The sequence below is a fragment of the Balearica regulorum genome, chromosome 1 (assembly GCF_011004875.1).
Source record: "Balearica regulorum gibbericeps isolate bBalReg1 chromosome 1, bBalReg1.pri, whole genome shotgun sequence".
In the NCBI taxonomy this organism is placed as follows: Eukaryota; Metazoa; Chordata; class Aves; order Gruiformes; family Gruidae; genus Balearica; species Balearica regulorum.
The window spans coordinates 89618225-89641772 of record NC_046184.1 but is presented as its reverse complement, the minus strand read 5'-3'; the positions used below and the strand labels follow the sequence as shown (position 1 = coordinate 89641772).

General features: G+C 46.9%; 1 protein-coding gene across 5 annotated transcripts in view; it reads right to left on the bottom strand.

Moving 5' to 3' along the window:
• The window catches only part of IGSF11 (immunoglobulin superfamily member 11), a 108713-nt gene that overhangs the window by 6687 nt on the left and 78478 nt on the right, over positions 1-23548 (bottom strand). For all 5 annotated transcript variants that reach the window (XM_075765402.1, XM_075765391.1, XM_075765411.1 and 2 more), the window contains exon 2: positions 570-733. In XM_075765402.1, the coding sequence (XP_075621517.1) occupies positions 570-733 (164 nt within the window). The remainder of the gene's footprint in view (positions 1-569; positions 734-23548) is intronic.

Here is a 23548-nt window from a genome sequence, read left to right as displayed (position 1 = left end):
TAGAGCAATGGCATTCTGCTGCTGCAGACTGGACAAAACCCAGGCAGTTTATGATTCTTGTGCCCACCATAATAGACTCTCATTTGCTAATGTTCATATGAATGGACTTGCATAATCAACAGACAGTGAAAAAGTAAGGGGGGAAATAAAAGGGGAAGTGAGTCTATGAGAGGCCATGTGTTCTGGCACATTTTACATAGATTTCACAGGTTTAAGCCTGCAGCTGCTCCCAGATCCTCCAAATCCCATATCCAGTCCACCAAAACCTGGATTACATCTCCTGTGCTCTTTTGAACACGCAAACCACCAGAGATCCAGGGCAGCCATACAGTATCACGTACACCTGCCCCAATTGCACATCCAGCCAAGGGCACAATGTGCATCAGTTAACAAAGCACTGAAGAAATCAGATTCATGTAAGATCCAGAGGGCAGGTTCAGCAATGAAGGGAACGTTCTGGGACAACCAGAGACTCAGCATTGTAAAGGGACTACACCCAGATCAGCATGAAAAGGATGAGGAAAAGGAAAGCCCCAAAGAAATGCATGCTCCAGTAAGAAAGGACCTACCTGTTGAGGCTGATTGGCATTAGAAAGAGGAATGACCATCCAGATGACATTAAGGTTAGTGAGAGCAGCATTAGTGGTGAAGGTGCAGGGCAATACTGCTGTCTGGCCTCGGGCAACCTGGATACTCCCTGAACTGACTGACACCTCCAGAGGACACACCAGACCTGGAAAGAGAAGGACACCCAGTTCAAGCATTTCAGGACAAGGACACCCAGTTCAAGCACTGCAGGTGGGCCCATGCACGTGCAGGTCATGACAGCAGCATCCTGTCGTTACACAGTTGTACCCTACCAATTACTTCAGGCTAAAAAGGATTGTATTCCTTCCTCAACAGATCAGACTGCTCTCATGCAGACCTTTTTCACAGGCAAATGCAGATAGGTAGCCCTTTTAAGTGAGAGCACTCTAGTTTCAGAGCCTCTGAAAACAACAGGTTTTGTTTTGGCAACAGGGAAAGAGCCATAAGAGCAGCCAAGCTGTGCCTAAGAGATAATGAAATATGTTTTCAAACCCATCAATCTTAATGATACCCAAGCCACTGAAACGGAAGAGGAAACTGCATTCTAAAAGTCTTCACCAAGGGGTAAGAAGAGAGAAACACAGTTCTCCCCCCATTTCTATGCCTCATAAAGTCCAGCATAAGCAGAAACATTTTAGTGCTATTTTTAATTTAAAGGGTTAAAAATCTAAATCTTTTCCAGTCCAGGTATTTCTATCTAGCTGGTGAAAAATGACTACTGATAATGGAGAATCTCATCAAATCTCATTTATTTTCTAGCATTTCCATCATTCACTTCTTTGCATTCCACATATGCTGGACAGGGCTCAAAGCTTCAGATGCTACAAATCCAAAGTTTCTAGCACCTGAACAGTCTATGATGAGTTCCTGGGTTTGGACTGACTGCTCTGGAGGTGCAATATCCCAGGACCTTGCAAATCCTCAGCAACCTCCTCTGGACTTCCATTTCCTCCTCCATATCTCCCACCTCCAAAGCCACAGATAGTTTGGCGAGGCTCAGAAGTTCTTCGGAACAGAGCCAAACAAAATGCCATTTTAATCTCTCCAAGTGAAATTCATCAGTTTCTTACTTTGCAGAAAAAATACCAAGTGTGACTTTCCTCACAGGCTTGGAACATATTTTCCAAATTCCATATAAAAATGCGGAACTTTTTGAAAATTCCTAGAGAAATAGTTCATCTCTGGTGCTAACATCTCAGAGAATTAGGCGCCTGGATGAAGAACAGCTGGTGAAAGCTTAATCCATCAATCTCCTATGCAGGGCTGTCAGCAGGCAGCAGAAGTAAATAATTTGAAGAGCCAGTAAGAAGCATCACCTTTATTACAAGGCATCTGCCTTCCAGTAGCATCTGTGGTCAACAGACTGGGAATGGTTTTGGACTCCTCGTTTGCTTATGGCTGGCCACGCAGTGGCAGTAGCCCCAAAACGAGAAGCGATCCATGTCAACTTTTGAGATGTCTCTTACTGAATATGACCCTGACAAGGGATTGTCTTTTCTGCAGGTCTAAATTTGAAGGCTACCTTGCCATGACTACTCATCCAGTCTAGCATCATCCATGTGCTAACCAGTGTGCAAGGAGTCACGATAATTTGGACATTTATTGGATTAACCTCTCCAACACGGTGCAGAAAGCTCTTCTGCCTCGTTCAGTGTAGGTTTAATAAGATGCTCTCCATGAGAGGAAAACCAACTACTCATCTGATTTGGAATAGCAACATGTTCTTCTGCCCCATCACTTATTCCCTCCACTTCCCGCTCCAGAAAAACCCACACATTCAAATTCTTGTCATTCAGGAAAAGAAATACTTAATTGTGAGTATTCACTAATAGCAAATTTACTGGAAAACTTAGAGTTTACAGTTTGCATTGCAGGTTTAGTTACATCAATCACTCAATCATCAAGATGATGTGATTTTCATACCTAACTACCCTCTTGCTACTCCTAATATTTACTATTAGTTGATTGTAAACATCCTGCAGAATAACAAAAACACTAAAATAGAACATGCATAATTTCTTCACTGTAAAAATAATTTTCAATACATTTGAGAATTTCCCAATCTACTTATGAACAATTTTAAAAAAGCGAAGAAAACGTATCATATTCCCTTTGCTCTGCCAGTGCCTCACTCTCACCCAGCAGCACCCCACAGCCTCCATAATCTTCTCCCCCTTTTAGAACACCACAGCATCTCTTTTAATTTGAATGACATGGGGAGGTTGGGTGGAGAGGGGGGCACTAAGGAAGAGCTGAGGTCTCTGTCCATTTCTCTTGCCAAGGGGAGCTGCTTTGAATCTGGCATGCAAGACAACCACTGCCCCCCCATCTTGCTATCCTGTCTCTGTCTTGTTAAACCACCAGGCAAACCAGCTCCTCAGACGCGCCTTTGCCTCGTGCATCCCAGGGCCTGCCAGCTGCTCTTTGCCCCGTGATTCATACAAGGCAGGTGGCACTTAAAGACAAGGACTCGTTTTGTTAAGCTAAGTGGCACCTGCAGGGCTACAGCTGGGGAAAACACACACAACAGCTTCTGACAAGTAAGCTTAAGCAAGGCGACAGGGGAGTCAGGAGACCAAATCTAGGCAAAGTCCTCTTCCACCAGCATAAACAGGGAGGTAGGATGGTGTGTTAATACAGCACCAGGGGCGCATTACTACACTGCAATTCCTTTCCCAGGGAGACAGCTGAAAGAGCAAAGATCAAATCCTCTTCAGAAGCTACAGTGTCTTTCTTTATATCTCAGACTACTAGAAAATGTAACACACTTACACATGTCCTTGTCCATCTATGGAAGGATCTGTGTGACTGCATCCTTCCACATCAGTACTCATGGCCCTAAACACAGGTGGATGCACACAAAGACACATAGACTTATAAATCTGTATGCCCACGAGGACACCTAGTACGAAAACTCAACCAAATGTTACATGTTTAAACATTTCAAAATTAGGAGTTGCAAAAATACAGCTTTGCATTAATGCAAAAAGAAAGAGGCAAAGGAGAGAGGGAGGAAGAGATTTCAAATTTAGCATATCTATTGGGACAAGGATTTTTCAATGCAGCCTAAGGAATGAGGACTTGAATTCCCTTGGGTAGATATAAATGCAAATATAGATATATGCATACGCATACAGCCCAGTCTAGTAAGTCAAATTACACATAAGAGGTCAGAAAAACTAAGCAAAGGATGTTGTAAAGGGTCTCCTCTTGCAAAAGTACACAGTCCAGATCTTTTCTAAGCATTCAGAGAAGTTTAATGACTTGTGAGAGGCAACAAGACTCAATCACCACCAAATTATCTCCTAGAATTGGATTACAATGGCCATTACACCCTCTCTTGTATGTGCAGTCTCCTCCTTAGTAATTAAGCATCCCTGTAAGCAGCGTGCCTGGAGGAAGAGCAGGGTATGCCACTGTCAGCAGAAAGAGGAATAGGCCCTTCCTGTACATAGGACACTTTGATCTTAGCTTGATTCTTCATATGGCTTTCTCCTTTGATCCCAGTGAAGCAAGCTCCCACCACTAATTAGAATGGATGCTCCATTTTTTTGTCTCCTGTCAGGGAACAAGCCAGGAGAATGATGTTTTGGCTACAGAGGCTCTCTTAGAGTTTCTTCATATTTCTAGGACCGAGTAGTCTGACAACAGATCACTCTGATTTCATTTTTGATGGGTGACTACTGCTTTTCTAAGTAGCACACTCAGCTCCCTCCCATGCATCCATGAAGGAGTCCCTCTAGATAGTTCATACAACATGACAGAAACATGTAGGGCCCAGTCCCACAACGAGCACTTGCCTCTCTGCTAGGTACAAGGACAAGGCAGATGCTGCCACATGTTTTCTACCTGCCTATCTGTGTTGGGTTTGCGTGGCAAGGTTTTGGTAGCGGGGGGAGGCTGCAGGGGTGGCTTCTGTGAGAAGCTGCTAGAAGCTTCCCCTGTGTCTGACAGAGCCAATGCCAGCCGGCTCCAAGACGGACCCACTGCTGGCCAAGGCCAAGCCAATCAGCGCCTCTGTGATAACATATTTAAGAAGAAAAAAAAACAGTTAGAGAGAGCTTTTGCAGCCGGAGAGAGGAGTGAGAAGATGTAAGAAACTCTGCAGACACCAAGGTCAGTGCAGAAGGAGGGGCAGGAGGTGCTCCAGGAGCCGGAGCAGAGATCCCCCTGCAGCCCGTGGTGAAGACCATGGTGAAGCAGGCTGTCCCCCTGCAGCCCATGGAGGAAGGATGAGGGGGTGTAGAGATTCCACCTGCAGCCCCTGGAGGACCCCACGCTGGAGCAGGTAGAGGCACCCAAAGGAGGCTGTGACCCCGTGGGAAGCCCATGCTGGAGCAAGCTCCTGGCAGGATCTGTGGACCCATGGAGAGAGAGGCCCACGCCAGAGCAGGTTTGCTGACAGGACTTGTGACCCCGTGGGGGACCCATGCTGGAGCAGTTTGCTCCTGAAGGTCTGCACTCCGTGGGAGAGACTTGTGTTGGAGAAGTTCGTGGAGGACTGTCTCCCGTGAGAGGGACCCCACGCTGGAGCAGGGGAACAATGAGAGGAGTCGTCCCCATGAGGATGAAGAAGCGGCAGAAACACCGTGTGATGAACTGACCGTAACCCCCATTCCCCGTCCCCCTGTGCCGCTGAGGGGGGCGGAGGTTGAAGCCGGGAGTGAAGTTGAGCCCGGGAAGATGGGAGGGGTGGGGGGAGGTGTTTTAAGATTTGATTTTATTTCTCATTCCTCTACTCTGTTTTGTTTGGTAATAAATTAGATTAATTTCCTCTCTAAGTTCAGTCTGTTTTGCTCGTGACAATAATAAGTGAGTGATCTCTCCCTGTCCTTATCTCGACCTGCAAGCTTTTTGTTATACTTTTTCTCCCCTGCCTAGTTAAGGAGAGGGAGTGATAGAACAGCTCTGGTGGGCACCTGGCCTCCAGCCAGGGTCAACCCACCACACTACCAGATGCAGTAATGCTGAAAGACATGGCCACATCTTAGTGCTTTAACTCATACTAAGTTGATGGAAAATGTTGCCAGCTCCCGCTCACTGCCACACCTCTCTGCCAGAGATCACCAGAAAGACCACCTAATCACCTCAGCTGACGGCCTCGTGAGTGTAATGAGGTCTTCCACCACCATCACTCCACATCAGTGGTCCAGATTATAACATGAACAGCTGATGCACAACCACCAGTCCATATCAGCATGATGACAGACAGCCACAGACCACAAGGGCCTCAGAGGCTGCCGAGGCTGTGCCTTCAAGAAGCGCTGTGGTCATGCTGTTGAAGTTGTACTAAGGGCATGTCCTCCTCTACTGCTGGATCGTCCACAGCACCTGGTTTTCAGAGGCAATCATGCTCAGCAAGATGTCTGGGTATCACTGGCTGCGTTGCAGTATAGTGCACAGAGAGGGTCTTCCCCCATGATATTTAACTTAGGAGTGTTGATCCCCCAAGACCACAGAAAAATAGATGTTTATTTGGAGGGTCATTCTTACTATGAAAGTCAATCTCCTGCTCTGCCTCACCTTCTGGAGGACACTCTCTACTTTGCAAGTACCCCCAAGAACTGTTGGCAAGTCAGCAGCATGTGTCACCTGCTAGAGCAGCCTCCTGATACTCAGCAGTGTGGGAGGCTGGGCTAGCATGACTTTGCATGCGCAGAGGCCAGGGTACGGGTTGACTCTGCAGTGCTGGCAAGCCAGGGAACCAAACGGCTGGGGAGAAAGTAGGGAAGGAGGTGTGAAAGGGATGAAAAAAAACCTCAGCTGTGTGCATGTGAAAGGGATGAAAAAAAACCTCAGCTGTGTGCATTCTGCATCTCCAGACCTCCAGGGAAAACATGCAGAAATGTGTGTGGCTGGGGGGAAAATAAGAATAAAGCTTCAAGCTGTACCAGCTTATATCTGAAACCTAGGGAATGGCTCCCCCCATCCCAGTGCAATTAGCAATCCTGTTGCCATGTGCTGGGGAAGATGCCTTTAGCAGTATGACATTTTGGGTCCCTTGTTAGAGAGGCATAGATGAGGTCACTCAAAAGTTTGAGGAACAGTGTAGGAACACAATGTTCGATCTGGTGATTGCAGGCAACAGAGGGAGAAACTGCAGAACAGCCTTTTTCCTGAGATGAAAGGAAAACACAAGTTGCTGTGCCTTTGGCCTGCCTCACATCTCTGAGTCTGGGACCAAAGCTGCCTTCTGTGCTAAAGCAGAGAAATGTCTGCTGCCCGAAATGAACTGGGTTACATTGCCAACTCAACACACTGAGCAGCAGCAAAACCCACAGCCCAGGAAGGAGTGACTCACAGATGGAGGACACAGTAACAGATGCAGGGAGCACTTCTGCCACAGGACCTGATAGTGCAGCAACCACTGCAAAGCCCCTGGAGGAGCCTGACTTGCAGTCATAAGCACTGATAACATTGAAGTTATCCAGCATGATGCAACAGCACCCAAGCAGGCTGCTCAACAAGCTGTCTGAATACTGGTCTTGCCCATTCTCATCAGGGGCTGAGTATCCTCCTATCATTCTAGATGTGCTACACTTGCTAGTTCAGAATCTAACCGAAAACCGTATTTACTCAGTCTAGTGTCTGGAGGCAGCTTGCAGTAGACTCCATCTTGCTTGTGGAACCAGCATCACCAAGCACTCCAAAGTAGGATGTGTCTGAGTTAATGCCCACTGTCTTAGTAGAGACCTCCTTGGAACAATTATTCTTGGAGCAATGGTGAGAAGAAGGGAGGGCTCTGCCACACTATAGCCCTTCTGCCAGCTCACAGCAGAGAAGGCAAACTTTGGTCTAGAGTCCAAAGTCATTGCCTCAGTGCCCCAGTTTGAGGCCACATATTATACAGGTGCTACAGGGAGCCATCCCAGCGAGCCTGCGGGGCATACTGAGGACACCCAAGAAAATGTTAGGCTTCTGTCAGAAAAGAGGGACAGAGACTTTGTAGCATAGCTCCTTCTCAAGATGCAATCAACAGTGCCTGATCCACTCCCAACAGAAGTTTGTCTAATTTAGTCTTTAAAGCTCCAGACAATGTCTGTACTGTGCAGCACAGTTTAGCAGTCTGATCCAGTACTCAGCAGCCCCTGCTTTCTTCTAACTCCCAGAGCTCTCACCAGTGGTGCCTCTGTGCCCCTGCCCTTTCCTCTCTGCAACTCAGCCACGCAAGTCACACTTGGCAAACTTGTCCCTTCCCCTCACCCTGTCCAGCTCTTTCTGCATATCCTTCACTATTCCCATCACGATGATGGGCAAATACATAGTTCAGAGCTAAAAAGAGAAGTTGCAATTGAACAGAGTTGGGCCATTTTGTTCTTTGAAACAGCTGCGTCAAACTTTGAATATCTCAGATACCAGACTGAGAATTTATTGGGAGTAATCCCATTCCCTTTAATTGGATAGGTTCGGTATCCCAAAACAAGGCTCATGCTGGTTCTTTCTGGTTCACGGGTCTAGCAATGTGATAGTAACCTGACAGCGTATAAGGCAAAACAATTTCCAACTCTTTCCTTCCTATCTTTACTGGCTCCGCAGTACAGACTGAAACAGCAGGAAAACTATCACATCTAGCATGGGTTTAGAGCAAGATTTCTGTAACACGGGTGTTAAACCTACACTGACACTAACTTTTCCTTTGAGGTCTATACAGTGTTACTCTCTCCCTTAAATGCGGGTCAAAAGCCAAGTTAATGTCTAAGCTCCTTTATCCCTGGAGAAATAATTGGACACAACTGGCGGTATCTAGTCATCCCTCCAGCATGGAGCTTCCCAAGTAAATAGATCCATTTTACCACAGTAAGAGCAACCTCAGGATTGCTGTCCACTCTGTAGGATATTCAGCCTAGCAAACACTAATCCAGGGAGAAAACACAATGTCAGGGTCTTGAACTTAAGCCCTACAGCATTTCTTACCAAGAACTCCACCAGGGACATTGGCTACCTGTAAATCTGTGCTGATCATGCTGACCCTTTTCCCTTACCATTTATAACCTCATCTGAATTTGACAGAAAGGTAACAGCAAATCTTCCTGCTGACCCATTCTGCTCTGGCCTCAGCTGTTGGCCTGGTGAATAGCGGTCACTAGTGCCCCTGCCATCCTCCTTTTCAAAAATAGGTCTTTCTCTGCAGGCCAGCTGGGAGGAGGATTTCAAACAACTGTCTGATTGAGATGGCATGGAGCACATCTCCCTGCCCCTGACCTCCCTAACCTGCAGTTGTAGTGGGGGTGAAAACTGGACTTTAAGACCAAAAAAAGGCAGGAAAGCTTTCAGCTTAAAGACACTCAAAGAATGGTGTCAGTTCACTCCCATGTCCTTGTCAGAGGAGCTGGACTAGCTCTTGCAGGGATAGAAAAGGGGCTCTCATAACACACTGAGGAATTTGATTCCTTCCCCATTTCTGCCACAGACTCCCTGGGTCCTGCCAAGCAAGTCAGCTCCCGGTATCCTCAGAGGGTCCCTATTAGTGCAAGATCCTCATTTGCTCAGGTTTAGACCTCGAGGGTTTGATTTGCTGAAGTGCTGAGCATTCAAACCTGCTAGGGAAATCGAGAGGGACTGTGCCGTCCATGTAGCACATTATGTTAAGCTCTCTTTGTAACCTGAGCAGTGCTCTTCCAACAGATCTTAATGCTTGTGTTTAATTAGTCAGAGTCTTGAAATGCAAAAGAGGTTTTTGAACTGAGAGAGGAGCACAGTGCTTGAGCAGCTTGCTAACATGTACAAAGGGGGAACAAGAACTCAAATCTGTTTTACAGATGCCCTGGCAATATATCGCAGGGTTAGGGGCTCAATGACCCAAATTGTCCTTTGCAATTCTGGACTCCTGCTGTGCTCCCAGTACTGGTTTCTCTTCTGTGTCTCTATCCAGCCTGGCTGGAGCTGCCAGGAGAGCCACCTTCTTCACAGTTCCTGCTAGCTGGGGTGGCTGCCTTGCATGTCTGCTGCCTAGGATGCAGTATGCATGCAAGTTAGTGGTAAAAAACCAACTGTATTGTATTATAGCAAGAGTATTAAAATAGGAAGGGACATTGATAGGAACAAAAATAGCACCTACAATGACATCAGCTAGGATAAAACTAATCAATTGCTGTGCTCTGGGGCATGCATTAATCCCCTCTGCATGATATAGTGTTGCACAATTAGATACATTATGGAAGGTTTAACACTTCACTCCAATGCATGTGGCATTGGCTGGAAACAGGCACTGCTGCGATCTGAGCTGGCAGTCCTTGAATTCACAGCATTTGCAGAGGGCTCAAGAACAGCTGCATTACTGAGGTTAGGGATTTTTTTGCTTTAGCAGATGAGCAAGACCAGAGGGGACCTAGATGGGATCAGGAACTCACTCAAATGTTCACTCATTGTTCCCCTGAATTTAAGGAGGGGAGGGTAAGCCTAATCCAGCCTGCACTGTGGACCAACTTTGCCCATTCCTGGCTGTGCCCAGCATCCAAGTCATCAAGGACTCATCCCCCAGGACACAGGTGGGTGAATCAGGAGCATGCAATCTGTCCACAGAAGATGGCGGAAGGCCACAATGAGGCAGCATACCCAAAGTACAAACAGGGTGGTGTGTCCTTGCAACAGGGTGCTAGTCATCTCTTTCCCGCTCCTAAGGTCCTCCAGAGATGTCTGGAGCACCATTTTCCAAATCATAGGCACAGGCAAGGAGGAAAGTGAAAGTCTAGCTGGGCACAGAAAGATGTCTCCCTATTCTTTGTCTTCTACAAAGCTGAGACTGGCAAGCACAGTCCCTCCTCCTTCACCCCTAGTCCTGTGATAGATCAGCTTTGGGGAATCCTGTTGCAGTAACTTAAGATGTTGTCATCCTCTGCTGTTTACCTTGTTGCTCAGCACAAGGTTGTTGCCCTAAAAGCAGGGACAGCAGAAAGGAAGCTGTGACTCCAGCTCACAGCCAGGCATTAATTAGCATAACCTGCTGAGGAAGGTGTAAGGACAGGCTAACTTGCTTTGCTGTGAAAAAGAAAAGCTGCATTGCAGACACACTGTCCTGTTCTGCTTGCTGCCACAGTGGAGGCATCATCCAACAGTCATGAATTTCTAGGGGTGAGAATATTTTGAATGGCCATGGCCAGTTACTTTAATTGAAGTGACTTAGGAATGAAAGCTTATCAAATGTTTATTAAGCACATTTAAGGTGGGAAGCTCAGCTTGAGTTTGCAAAGAGCCTGCAACAGCAGCTCAGAGCTGCAGACTCCCATTCATCTAGCTCAGATGCCAACATAAACCTCCCACATCCCTCCTCTTAATTATCTCACTGCTTGTCACAGCACATCAGGAAGGAAAATGCACCTTTTACAGCAAAGATTTGTATCTACGTTTCCTAAAAGAGGGAAAAGGCACAGAGCTGACTGAGAGCAGTGAAGGCATATGTTGGCTTCATTTTCCTGAAGCGGGATGCAAAACCTTGCAGCAGCCAGCTCTTAACATTTAGGAAGCACCACCATGGCCAGTCACTGTCTCTGAAAGCATCCTTAAACATCCCCATGGGTATCTATAACCACACCTGAGGCCAGCTGAGCCCATGACATGCAAAGTACAGGATGAGGCTGCATGGGATGAGATGAGAGCTGTATGCAACTTGCTTACCCCAGAGCAGGAGTCTAATTAGACCTCTTCCCAGGATCTAAAAGAAAAATTGCCTCAGGTTCCACCCCCTGCCCCCCCATCCCATTTCTTTGCTAGTATTCTCCCAGCACAGCCCAGTCAGCAGAGATGTGTCACGCTGCAGATCAGTGCCAAGTGCTGGCAACAACATGTGACATTGCTGACACAGCAAAGTGGCCTCCTTTGGGAGAAGTTATCCGCTGGTGCCTCTGCAAGAGAAATGTATCTGCTCCCAAGACTGGGGAACAGACAGCCAGTGTTAGGAAGCCAAAATTAAAACAGGTCGGCAAAGCTCTACTAAGACACTCACTCCTATTTTCTGTTTGCCGAGCCATAAAAAATACATTAACGGCCCAGCAGCTTTGTAAATGATTTATGGTCAAAAGAATAAATTTCTTCCTTCTCTCCTGGTTAAAAAAAAAAAAAGTGCAACATAGTGATAAACTGCTTAATAAGGGAAAACAACTCGAGGTTTAAATATGTTCAATGGTATATTGAGTGGGAAGGACAGAGCCCGTAAGGAATAAGATTAAAGCCCCAGTAAGGGGAGCTGGCACAGGAGAAGGCAGGATGAATGGATGGGCAGGCTGGAATATACAAATTGTGTGTGGTGGGGAGAGGCAGGAGTGCAGGGTGCAGCTGCATGGGAAAAGAGGTGGGGATGGGGGAAGGAGAACTGGCTCTTCAGTGACTTTTACTTTAATACAGAATGCATTGAGAGATACGCGTTCTGCATATCCCTCTACCTCCTGCCCCCATTGTGAAAAAAATACCATTGAAACACAGACTGCAAACTCACACCTGAGTGCCTTTTTCACCTACCTTGTCACAACCATCATTAGGTCTAACTCCAGTGCAAATAGTCCCATGGTTCAACTACAGATCAACTATTTTTACCCAAAGCACCAAGAGCTATCCCTGTCCTCCCCAAAAAGGAGGAAAAGCAAAGCGTGATGGACAGCAAAGAGACAGCGCCTGTCCTATTAGGCACAGTCTAGGTGAAGATGCAGGGACATGCTGCTGCGTGGCACTCTCATTTGCAGACACCACCGACATCCTCAGAGAATCCTCCAGGAACCTCAGTTGGCCATGTGAAACCCAGGCTTTGTTCGTGCTACTGCATCTTCCAGAACCGATGAGGCAGCAAGATAACAGGAACACAATGCATCCACCCACCCAGATGTTGATGAGCTCCACCACAAACAGGAGCGTACCTTTGCACACACGGGTGCATGTATGAGAGAAAGCCACTGAGATCATGTCAGGGCTTGGGTCAGCAACGAGGTCTCCAAGGAGCTGGGACTTCCTATGTGAGAAAGCTTCCCTGCAAGGGGGAGAGTCAAGGCTGGGCCAGCCCCAGGAGGGAGAGATTGGGGGAGAGGAATGAGAGGCTGCGGTAGCAGCATGGGAATCAGGGTTAAGGCAGTGCAGGGGACCATGAACAGCAGGGCCTGGGCATAGGAAATAACTCTCCAAGAAATGGCCCCACATCTCCAAGCCAAATGCAGGGGAGCTCCCCCAGTGCTTCCTAGGGTACCTACCTTACCTGCCTTCCCCCATTACCAGGAAATTCCAGCACCATCATCACCCCATGGTTGGCTATGATGGCTCATGGGGGGTAATGATGGGCTAGTCCTTCAACAAAGGGATGCCTAAGACAAAAGAAAATTAAATAATTTAAAATAAAAGCAACCCCTGAAGAGACAGAAACTAGCCATTTCTGAGAAAAAAAAAGTATTCATTTACAGGCTGATCCCATTCTCCTTGAAGTCAGGAAGGACTGTCACCAGGATGAGTATCGGATGCTTAAAGGATCTGGTCCAACAACCCACAACTTTTTGCTGAGGCAATGCTAACAAGTTGGCTATCTGCTTTCCACCCCAGTTTTGTGTTGCATGTATGAAATCTTCTCATCCTATGGAGTACACTAGCTTTGCAAGTGAAAGGATATTTGGCAGGTGTTCTTTGGTGTTCACCATGCCTTTGAGCTCCCCTAAAAATTTTCCCGCTCTGTGACTTCCTGCCTACGCTACCGCCTGTGTGGCCAGCAGCGTGCCCACATGGGGCCAGACATCGATGCCCGTGCTAATTTGGTATGTCCTAGCAGTTCCAGTAAAGGCAGTTAACTCACTGGAAATACACTTGGTGTTCAAAAATTAAGCACATGCTTAAGCATCTTGCCATATCGGGGCTTAAAGGTCTAATCATCCATTTTGATAACAAAACTCCTGTGTCCTGCTGGTATGAGAGACAGTCTTTAAGTGAGAACACACACAACCACAGTGAAACTTCCCTGTCTCATACATGATGCTGATAACAAGCCGGATAAAAGCATAAAAGCATAACTTTCAGTCTCCAAAAGCAGTCAGATTGAAGTGAGCTTTCATGGGGATATTCAAAGACATTAGACTTCCATATATTAAACTTTGTTAATCCCAAACTACTTTGGATGTAAAATGATTAAAATTATTAAAAACAAACAAACAGGAAAGAAACAAAAAAGGCAAGCTCTTTTTCATTTAAATTGAAAAGAAAGGAAAACCCAAATTTGTCTTCTGATCTGGCAAATGTCAGGTCAGTAATTGAATGTTTCAGATTATGACTTGAGCTGTCTGAAAGAGGTTGTAAAAGGACAATTTTCCACTGGGAAAAAGAGTTTTCATTAAAATCAAAATAGGTTGTAAGAATATCAACTTTGATGACATTTTCAGTGAGTGAAGACAAAATGAATTGCTTTGACTTCCCCATTTAATTATGTTACTATTGGCACACTTCAGTTCAACAAGGTGAAAACACTTTATTTCAATCCGTTTAAACTTTTGCCATATATTTAGATATTGCATAAATTCTCTCTTTGTATAATTTTATTCAGTAACAGTACAGTGTTATATGCATACGCATACTTAATATGCTATGGCCTTTCAACGTCACGTGAACAGTATCTTTTCCCAATGGAAATTTCCCCTGATTGTTGTTCCATCCACTGAAAAATCTGCACTGTCACTGCGATGGGAAACAAAACAGAGATGACACATTAGGGCTTCCCTGGAACAGATGACCAGTTTGTTACCTGCTTTAGCTACAAACTCCAGCCCAATCTTCTCATGGGAACACCCAGAGTTCAGGACCTGTAGGTGTTTCCATGTGAAGTTTGGTTCTGATGTTGCTCAAGTGGCCAGTGTCAGGCACAGACTTTTCCACACGTGAGCCACAGGAACACATCTATTTAAGCACTTTGATGTCTTTTCCCTGAATGACACTCACTCCCTGCCCTCAGGAAGCACCATCTTCTCCACCTCCCTGCCCCAAAACCCAAAGCTTTGGTGCAAATGTTGCTGACTATAAATCAATTCCCAGCTCTCCAACCATTTGGACTAATCATTCTCACATTGCACGGTGGAAGCAGGACCAATAGATTAAAATGTGCACAGCCAGATTAGTGCAAATCTGTCTGTCTGCTGCACGCCCATTTGATGTGTGGGTACATGCCAGCACAGGGCACAAAGGGAGACAAGTCCTAATGCTGGGAGGCCCTTCCTGCTCACAGTGTACCCAGGGTTGAGGCATTTGCAGCTCTAAGAGTCCAAGCTAAGATCATTGAGCCTATTTTTTCACAAATGCTGAGCATCCTCACCTCCAGCCGGTGCCAGTCCTCCTGCACTCTAGTTGGGTACCCAGCATCATGCTGAAAAGACTCAAGTGCAGAAAGTTGCACTGGTAGCTCTAAACGATGCTAGCAGGTAAGGCACTGGGGCAATGCAGAGACTCTCCATTTTGCAGTGAGGAAAACCAAGACGGAGAGAGGGTATAACTTGCCTAAGCACCACACAGCAGGTCAATGGTGAGACAAGAATAGGATTCCTGGGCCTTGCTCTGCCTATTAATCACGCACTTCAACATTGTGCCAAGTATTAGTATTGATTTCAAATTAACACACACATTTCTTATCAAGGACAAAAAAAAATAACCAAGAAGGTTCACTATGTTCAGCTCTGTTGGAGGCCGACACGATTGTAAGAGCAAACGCTTTCTGCAAGAGGCCCTGCCCCAAAGCACTCCAGGCTGGGAGGCATGCGAACCACCCTCCAGGAAGTGTCAGATGTTCACAGAATGCTCCAAACCTCTTAAGGAGGGTTTTTTTTAAAAAAAAAATAAAAAAAATAGAGTATCCTCATAATATGCTTGAAATGCAGGAAAGAGACTTTGTGAATGCAGTTGCTGCTGTTATTGTACATGACAATGGGCCTCCCTCCTTACCACCTTCTTTTCTGATGCGAAGTCCTAGGAGTTAACCCTGGGTGACCAAGCCTCACAGTGCTGTCTGATTTTATGCTTGCCCTCTCTTCTTCCCTTCCTACCTGATGTCCTAAATTCTCTTTTACGAGAGCTGCTAACTTTTGCAAACATAAACCTGCTACAGGCTTCCCTTGTCTTTTAGAGCGTCAGGAAAACACTTTGCAAATTTTCCCTCCATAACAGATGCAAGAAGCTGCTTATGCCCAAGCAGCAAAGTACACAACTGCTCTGAACTAAGAAAGATGGGGTTTTTTTCTGCACAGCTGGCTCAGTTTTTCACGCAAATGTTGTCACTCCTGCCAAGTCTAAGAGCACACAGAGCAGCATTAATATGAAAGAGTCCAGTTGGACACTGGTTTAACAAGAAGTTGAAAATTCCCCAAGCACAGCCTGGATGCTGGGTTTTCCTTTTCCTTTGTTTTTTGCTTTAATGCACCCAGGGAAGAAAAAAAAGTTAAAATAGAACAAAACCGTAAGGCACCACTGAAGGAAGTCTTAGTCTTTGGGGGGTAAATTCCCTATTTGAAATTCAAAACACACATGTTAATCTTTAATGTTAAACCCTGGATAAAAAATTTATTCAAAAAATCTCACAGTTTGGAACACTTACAAGTCCACTGCATTATTGAAAGCTCAGATCAGTGCTACTCTGCATAAAGAAGTCTCTCCAAATTCTTTCCTTTGTCTTGATGCCAAGAGCAGGTACTCTCTGCTCTCTTCATTTATTCTTTAAGCTCAGAGAAACCTTGTTGGGGTTCCCAAGAGCTGGGAAAGGCTCATGCTGGGGGCCTCTGTGTCCCATTTCAGAGTACTGCTGCTTACTCGCACCAAATTCTGCAGGTCAGCCCCAGTGCTGAGCTTGCTGGTGCCCACAAACACCCCCAGTTTTAATAAAGTGATGTGGGAAGCACTGCCAGTATCACTGTCTGTGCCCGATGTGGTCCGGGCTGCCACAACTCACTGTGGCAGAGCACTCACCGAAATCACGGAAGGAAGAATTGTTCCTGAACTGCCTTTGCTACAAAGGTTCTCATTTAGCAACATGGGGCATGAGGCTGAGCCCTCAATTTTACTTACTTTTTTGCGCTCCCTTTTTGTTTGCCTGGGGAGACATATCGAGGGACCAGGCAGCATGCGCAGAGATGTTGTGGTTTTTTACAAGTATATTTTTGGAGCCATTTGCTCTCTTACCAGCTGCAGTCTTACAATGCTGCAGTACGCTGAGCAGGAGGTTTCCATCTCTAGAGTCTGCGTCATTTACAGTAAGGGGTAAAACTTTCTTTTTAAACACCAATGTTTTTAACAGCCACCTCAGCACAGTTGCGCTAGCAGTTCCCATCATGAAGCAGCCTTTCTCCTACCCCCTTTCTTGCACTTGCAGCCTCATTTCCTTCCAAATCCCCCACCTGAGACCATCCCCAGGAGGCTGCCCTCACCTGCAGCCAGCTGGGTCCATGCCAGATGAACCACCGTGCCAGCCGAGACAAGCCCAGCCCACACACATCCCCGAGAGAGGAAGGTGCACGGACAGCGAGCACAACTCTTGGAGGGGGTGTCCTACTCAGGGAGGTGCCGATGCTTCTCTGACCCTCCAGATGCCATTGGAGGAGAGCATCTCTCATCTGCAGTTGAGACTGCTGCCTGCTGCGCGAAAGGTACTGTGTGAGAGTGAATGTGCTGCGCCATGCAATGGGCAACCCCGATGTCACCGGACTCTGGGTGAAAATGATGCAGTCTGTCCCTAGCTTGTCATCAGGGAGAAAAAGAAAGGGAAGAAAAAACACACAGAAGAGATTAAACACCTATAAATCGCACTTATCTCTCCCTTGTTTATCGTAACTTTTCCTGCCATATTTGCTAATGGCAATAATAATAATCTCTGTAGTAGAATCACACTTTGGCTTCTTTCCCAGACTCTCCTCTTGTTCACCAGGCAGTGAAGTCATTGTATCACCAAAAATTCACAGAGACCCAACTTTGCAGGAGGTGTCCCACCAGGAAAGGTTATGACAGCTTCGCATGGAAGCTGAGAAAACAGAAGAGTGGAGAACCCTTGTTTTGGGACAGCAGAGTGATAGGCAGGAGGGGAAAAAGGTGGCGAGTCTGCACTATATTTATGAATAAACATGCAATCCAGCACACGAACAGTCCTGCTCAGGCTGTGTTCCCCCAGCAGGATCTGAGCACCCTGGGGGAGGCAAGGAGCAATAAGCCCAGGTGAACTTGCCCACGCTTGTGCAGAGCTAGAAGTGAACCCTCACTCTCCAGAGCCCATCTTGGTAGTTTATCTCCCACATCATCTCTCCTTCCATAAATTCTGTCTTCTACTTTTAAACTCATGTGCCCATCAAGTCAGATTACAATTAGGACTCTGCAAATATGGCAAAATATATTCATGACCATCTGTTTGAATAATAAGCCTGAATTTGCTTCAATGGTATTCACCCGACCTGGTTTCCTTGCTTTCTGTGAGTGCTCACACCAGCTCTCCCCTGTTCAAAGACAACAACATGAGGGAGAGGCTGCTGCACACACTCACGTAAGCACGAAGATGGTTTCTGCTGGTGGAGTAGAGGAGTCCAGCCTCTGGTGCTCAGACCTTCCACAGGTTGCAGGGTACTTCTTGGACTTCATAAAAATCAGCTATGACAAACAAGCCTAAAGTCAGAAGGCTAAAATTTACTGCACTAAAGCCTAGTCTACCACTAAGAAATTTGTATGTGGGTTTGAATCCTCTGCAGTCTGAACTTGCTGGGAGAAGAGGGGTAGTCATTTATGCTGAGGCCATACCTGCTCCTCTGGCTGGGTGCGGGTAAGCACCTCATCCCACCCTCTCCCCCTCAGATCTAACAGCATAACTGCTGGTGTAATAGCTCTCCCACACAGCTCTGGCAAAAAAGATCCTCATTAGTGGGTAAGAGCAAATTTTTTTCTACCTTATGTCATGCTAGGAGGATCAGATTAAAGACCAAGAATGGAGCCAGCTGTGCCGGCAACCTGAACTAATGGTAACCTCTGACAGGGGAAGGGGAGCAGGGACAGCCTCTGACCTCTTCATCCACCTCAGCGGCAGCAGGGCAGTACATCTGACAGCAGCCTCACTCCCTGCCTCCGTTTGCCTGGCTGTAAACTGGGGCAGCGTCCTCTCACCCCATCAGTGCTCTGTGCTGTTTGGGCATGTGGTATTGAGGGAAGGCAGGTAAACAAGCAGACAGACTGATGGAAGGAGCAAAAACCATACCCTGAGGTCTACATGCAGGTTGAAAGTAATAAATACTCTAAGTAATAGATTGCAAGCTAGAATCTGACCCTCAGAAAAAACATTTCTTGAAAAGCAGAGAGGAATAAACTCAACTGTATACACTTGATGGCCAGCCGGAAAGAGATTGTGGAGTTAAATGGACATGGCTTAAAACACTCACCCCAGAAAGATAGATGGAAAGGCTGCCCCCTGGATGCCTCTGCAAGAGCCCCATATCTCCACATATATTTGGCCTATCTCTAAGCAGGTTGTGGAATACCTAGAGGACAATAGAGCAGGACAAGAGTACTCTCTGAGCAGGAGGAACCAAGAGTTTGAGAAAGACCAGCACTACACCAGATAAATCCTAGAACAACAGAAGCCAGAAGGAACTCTCTTTTGAGGCTGCCACAGGGATGCTATTTATGTTCACTGTAAACAGAGGCCACGGGGAAGGAATTCAGCTCCAATGACATGGTGGTATTGTGGGAGGCTGTGCTGTACTGAGACTGGCACAAGGCTGCTCCCCATCCGGAGATAGCTTTCATCAAAGGAACAGCTTTTTACAACTGCTTCCCAGCTCTCATCACTATAGGACCTACTGATAGGTGTTTCTACACTCATGTCACAAAATGTTAAAGTCTTTTCCAAGCTCCAGGAAGCAGGAAGATACAACGGTGGAGGAAAGGGCTTCGGCTAGGCTGGAAGACAGCATTGTTTCAGACAGCACGTGCAGCAACGATCCATAACCACAGAGGACAGATGAAGAAAACACAGCTGCCTTTGGACAGTGCAAGTCTAACAAATGAAAACAAGCTTCCATTAGTCTTTTGGCATGAGCATCCCTGGCTCAAAGTATTTAAATGGGTTTGGTTCATATTTTTTGCTTTTAATTGATCAAGAGGAATGATGTTGCTGCCTCCACACCCCACTTACACCTAAAATGATAACTAGCAGCTCAGCACTTGCCTAGCAGAGAAAAGACCCTCGGGCATCTGCTCACCTACCCTTTTTCCTGCAGCCCTGTCAATAACCCTCACAAATCTCCTCTCTAACGCCGATATTGCCCCCCACCAACGAGACTCAAGGGGACGTGGTTCGAAGCAGTGCGGCTGTGCCCACCACCGCAATAGTGCAGCTGGCCGTGGCTGTGAGAAGCACAGGAAGGGCCTGAGGGAAAAAAAATCACGTCGTTGAAGGGCATCATATGGATCCTTACCCCCCCACACCCCGGGACCCACACTCGCTTTGCAGGCCATACCTCCAGCCCTGTGCTGGCAAGACAGTAAACACGGGGGTGTGGGATGGGGGGTGGCAGTGCGCAAGCTCCCTGCCGTGACAGCACCTTCCTCCCCAGGGCAATGGAGTCGGGGCGCTCACTGGAGCTGACAAGGCCATGCAGCACCAATTCGGTGTTTTGCATCCTCTGAGAAGCGAAAAACAGGAGGTGGCAGGGTGGTTTTCCCCCTGCTTTCTGGATGCTTGGGTTTCTGACAGATTTCTCTGCGAGGGGCTACCCAAAAGCTCTGTGGAGCTGGAGTGTCAAACGTTGACACTCAGCACTTAATTTGTGGTGCAAATCCTGTCAAACCCGATTGCGTCTCTTTGCCCCTCCGAGGCATCCCAGGCCCTCTCGACTTCTGCAGGGGGCTGAGGCTTTAAGGAATGACCAACTGTTAAAGCGAGAGTGCAAACCGGCAGGATGCGCAGCGTATGCTCCAGCGCCAGGCCTGCCCTCTCCCCTCTCCTCCCCTCCACCGGCTCCACGTACGTACATACACAGAGCGGCCAGCGGGGAATACACCCCAGGAGGCTTAATTAATGAGCATACTTGAAAGCTCCAGGCGTCATCACGCTAGAAGAAAAGAGCGATAACATTAGCATCTGAGCGCAAGCTGTTTGGGTTAAGAGAGGAGGGAAATGGGGCCGGAGGCGCTGGATGCCTGGGAAGCATCCCAAAAGCACAGGACCCTCTGCAGGGATCTGCCGTACTCATCTGTACCAGGCATAAAGGTACCAGAGGGGAAGCAGCCTTCTAACAATGGAGGATCAGGCAGGATTGAGTGGGAACCCATAAAACACGGCAGACGCTTCTTTCTGCCCCCTGTGAAAGGAGAAAGCGATCATCGTGGGGGAAGGAAGGTAGGAAATGAGATAGAGATAGGGAGATACATCAAAGGGACAGAAAAAAACCAGAAGAAAAATAGATTGAAAAATGCTAAAAGATAAATGTAGTATGTTTTTAATTTGCATGAGAAAAATAGTTCTCTTTTCCCCACCGATCATCTTTATTAGCAACAAAATTTGCAGTGAGATCTCAGACTAGCTATCTAGCTATGACAACAGCAAAGCTCTGAAACAAACTGCTCCGGGGAGACTGTGAAAACCACCTCTGGCAGCTTTTTAAAGGCAGGGTGTAGGGCTGACTAAGACTTAACCAGGTACTTTGCCTGAACAGCACACAGACCAGATCAGTGGTGCCTGAACATTTGCTCTGCTATCCACTTATCTGATTTTTGGAGAGCAACTGCATGAAACCACTGAGCTTGTAAAAGCTACTATTTAATACAGCTTACCTACATAGTGCTCACCCCAGTTTCGCAGACCACAGTCCACATATCACTAGCCTAAAAAGATGCCTCAAGATCTTCTCAAGCTTCTGCAACTCTACCTTTGTACATGCTTCAACTGCAGGGACAGGCTCCAGGAGAAGTGTAGGAGGCCACAGGAAAAGAGGGATGTGTAGGAAGCCCACTTTGCCTCAGGGACCTACAGCTTGCTCAGCAATAGCGCATGCATGGTATGTAGCCACACTGGGAGGTGCAATCTTCCCAGTGCTTCCAACCCCCCTTCTCAGTCTGTCAGCCCAGGATCCACCATCCGCACTAACTTACAGTGTTGAGCCTGGAGATGGAGCACATCAGGCTGAACCCTGTCATTTTAGAACTTGGCTACAAGCAAGGAAGCCAGTGGCAACACCCTGGGCAGGGGAAGAGGTTGGTGGCAAGCAACTCTTCATTTCTCTCTTCATGACACTCCAGGGAGGAGGTACATGGGAAACAATGCCTCCTTGAACATCATCTTTGCCTGAGTATCTGCTGCAATCCAAATTCCAACCAGTAGCCCAGTTATGGGGTTAGATGGGCCTGAGACAAGACCCAGCAAAGCCACTGCTATTAAGAGGATGGAAAAAGCAGTGACTTATCTCAGGCAGAGAACAGCCATGGATAAAAAAAGCCATCCTGCCAGGAGCACTGGAGTATGACAAGAGGTCTTAAATCTCCCTGCCTGGCACCATTCCCATTTAAAATTCTCCTCACTTCTCAAGCCTGCAGACTTGATAGGAGAAGACCACCTTCCTCCACAAGCAGGGAAGAAGGGAAAGAGGAAAATCTCCTGCTTTTTCCAGGAGAGGACGGGCAGCTCTGCTTGCTCAAGCTTTCCTGCTTACATGAAGGTGTTGTCAGCTGAGGGATGGTGCTCTCTCTGGCTTTGGCTTACCAGGCTGACACCAGCACGAAGCCCATCCACCCGCTCTTGGCTCAGCAGCTTGTCAGACTGGTGACTCACTTCAGAGCTCAGGAAGAGGTCACCAGCTTAGCTTGCAGGGCTGATACCAAGGCACATTTCTACCCAAGCCACTGTATTTTCCTGCAAGTTTCCCTTCCAACCTTCCATGCAAATATCAGCACTTGTGGCTATTTATGTTCTTGGGAAAGTGACTGTCTGGGATGAGGAAAACTGTGAGAAAGGAACACAAGAAATAAAGAGATGAAGAGGAAAACAAAGGGAAAGGTAGATAAGAGTTTTCCAGCACCAAACTTAGATGAAAAAGCAACAAAAAGAGTTTCCTTTCCTCCGTTGACTTCTTTCCAGTCCTCTTTTCCCTCCCTTTTCCTTTCAGTGAAAATCAAAAGCTGTATCAGAAAAAATGAAAACCCACCTGTCCCACTTCCTCCTCCTACCCTGACCATTTTCCATAGAAAAAATGAAATTAAGACAAGAATGTAATGGAAACTGTGAAAAACAGTCTTCGATTAAAAAAACCCATTTTTCCTCAACACATACAGCTGAAGGAAAAAGCTGGACCAGCTCCACACAATATTTTGAAGATACAGGTTAGTCCTAAACCCACAAGTATTTGTCCTCAGCAAAAGGAAAGCTCAGACACAGCATGAGTACATGTGTCTATACTAGGTCTAATCCCACTAGCATGCTAAAACCAGCAGGGACGCCATGCTGGAAAGGACATTGTGTACTTTCCTGATAGCAGCTCACAGCAAGACCTGCGCTACCACATCCTCCCTCCGACTCTTCGTCATGCTGAATGGAATGGATGCAGCAATGCCATCACACCCTCCTTTGCCCAGGCGAACAAAATCCCTAAATGCACTGATTCAGTGCTATAACCTCGTCCAGCAGGTATCAGAGCCCCAGCTCCTGGCCAGGAGCAATAGAGCAGTTCATGTACATGGGGCTGCTGTCAAAGGCATGTATCTCTGTGAGGTTTATTGGCTCTCTACCTCCCACTTGCTGGGGGGAAGCCAAGATGCAAGAATTTGTGAACTTGCTAACTCAGCATTTCTGCCTTGCTGGCACAAAGTCTGAACGTGGCCTTCTGGAAAATCTTACGACCACTTGCTGGTTGCAGGGCCAATGCTCAAGCCCAGGTCTTTCAAAGCTGTTGCCCCAGAACATCAAGGCTTTACATGATAGTACAGGTCATGAGATCAGCACTACAAATTTGTTAGAGAAAGGAGGCCTGTGAAGGACCTGCAGGACACAGCCAGC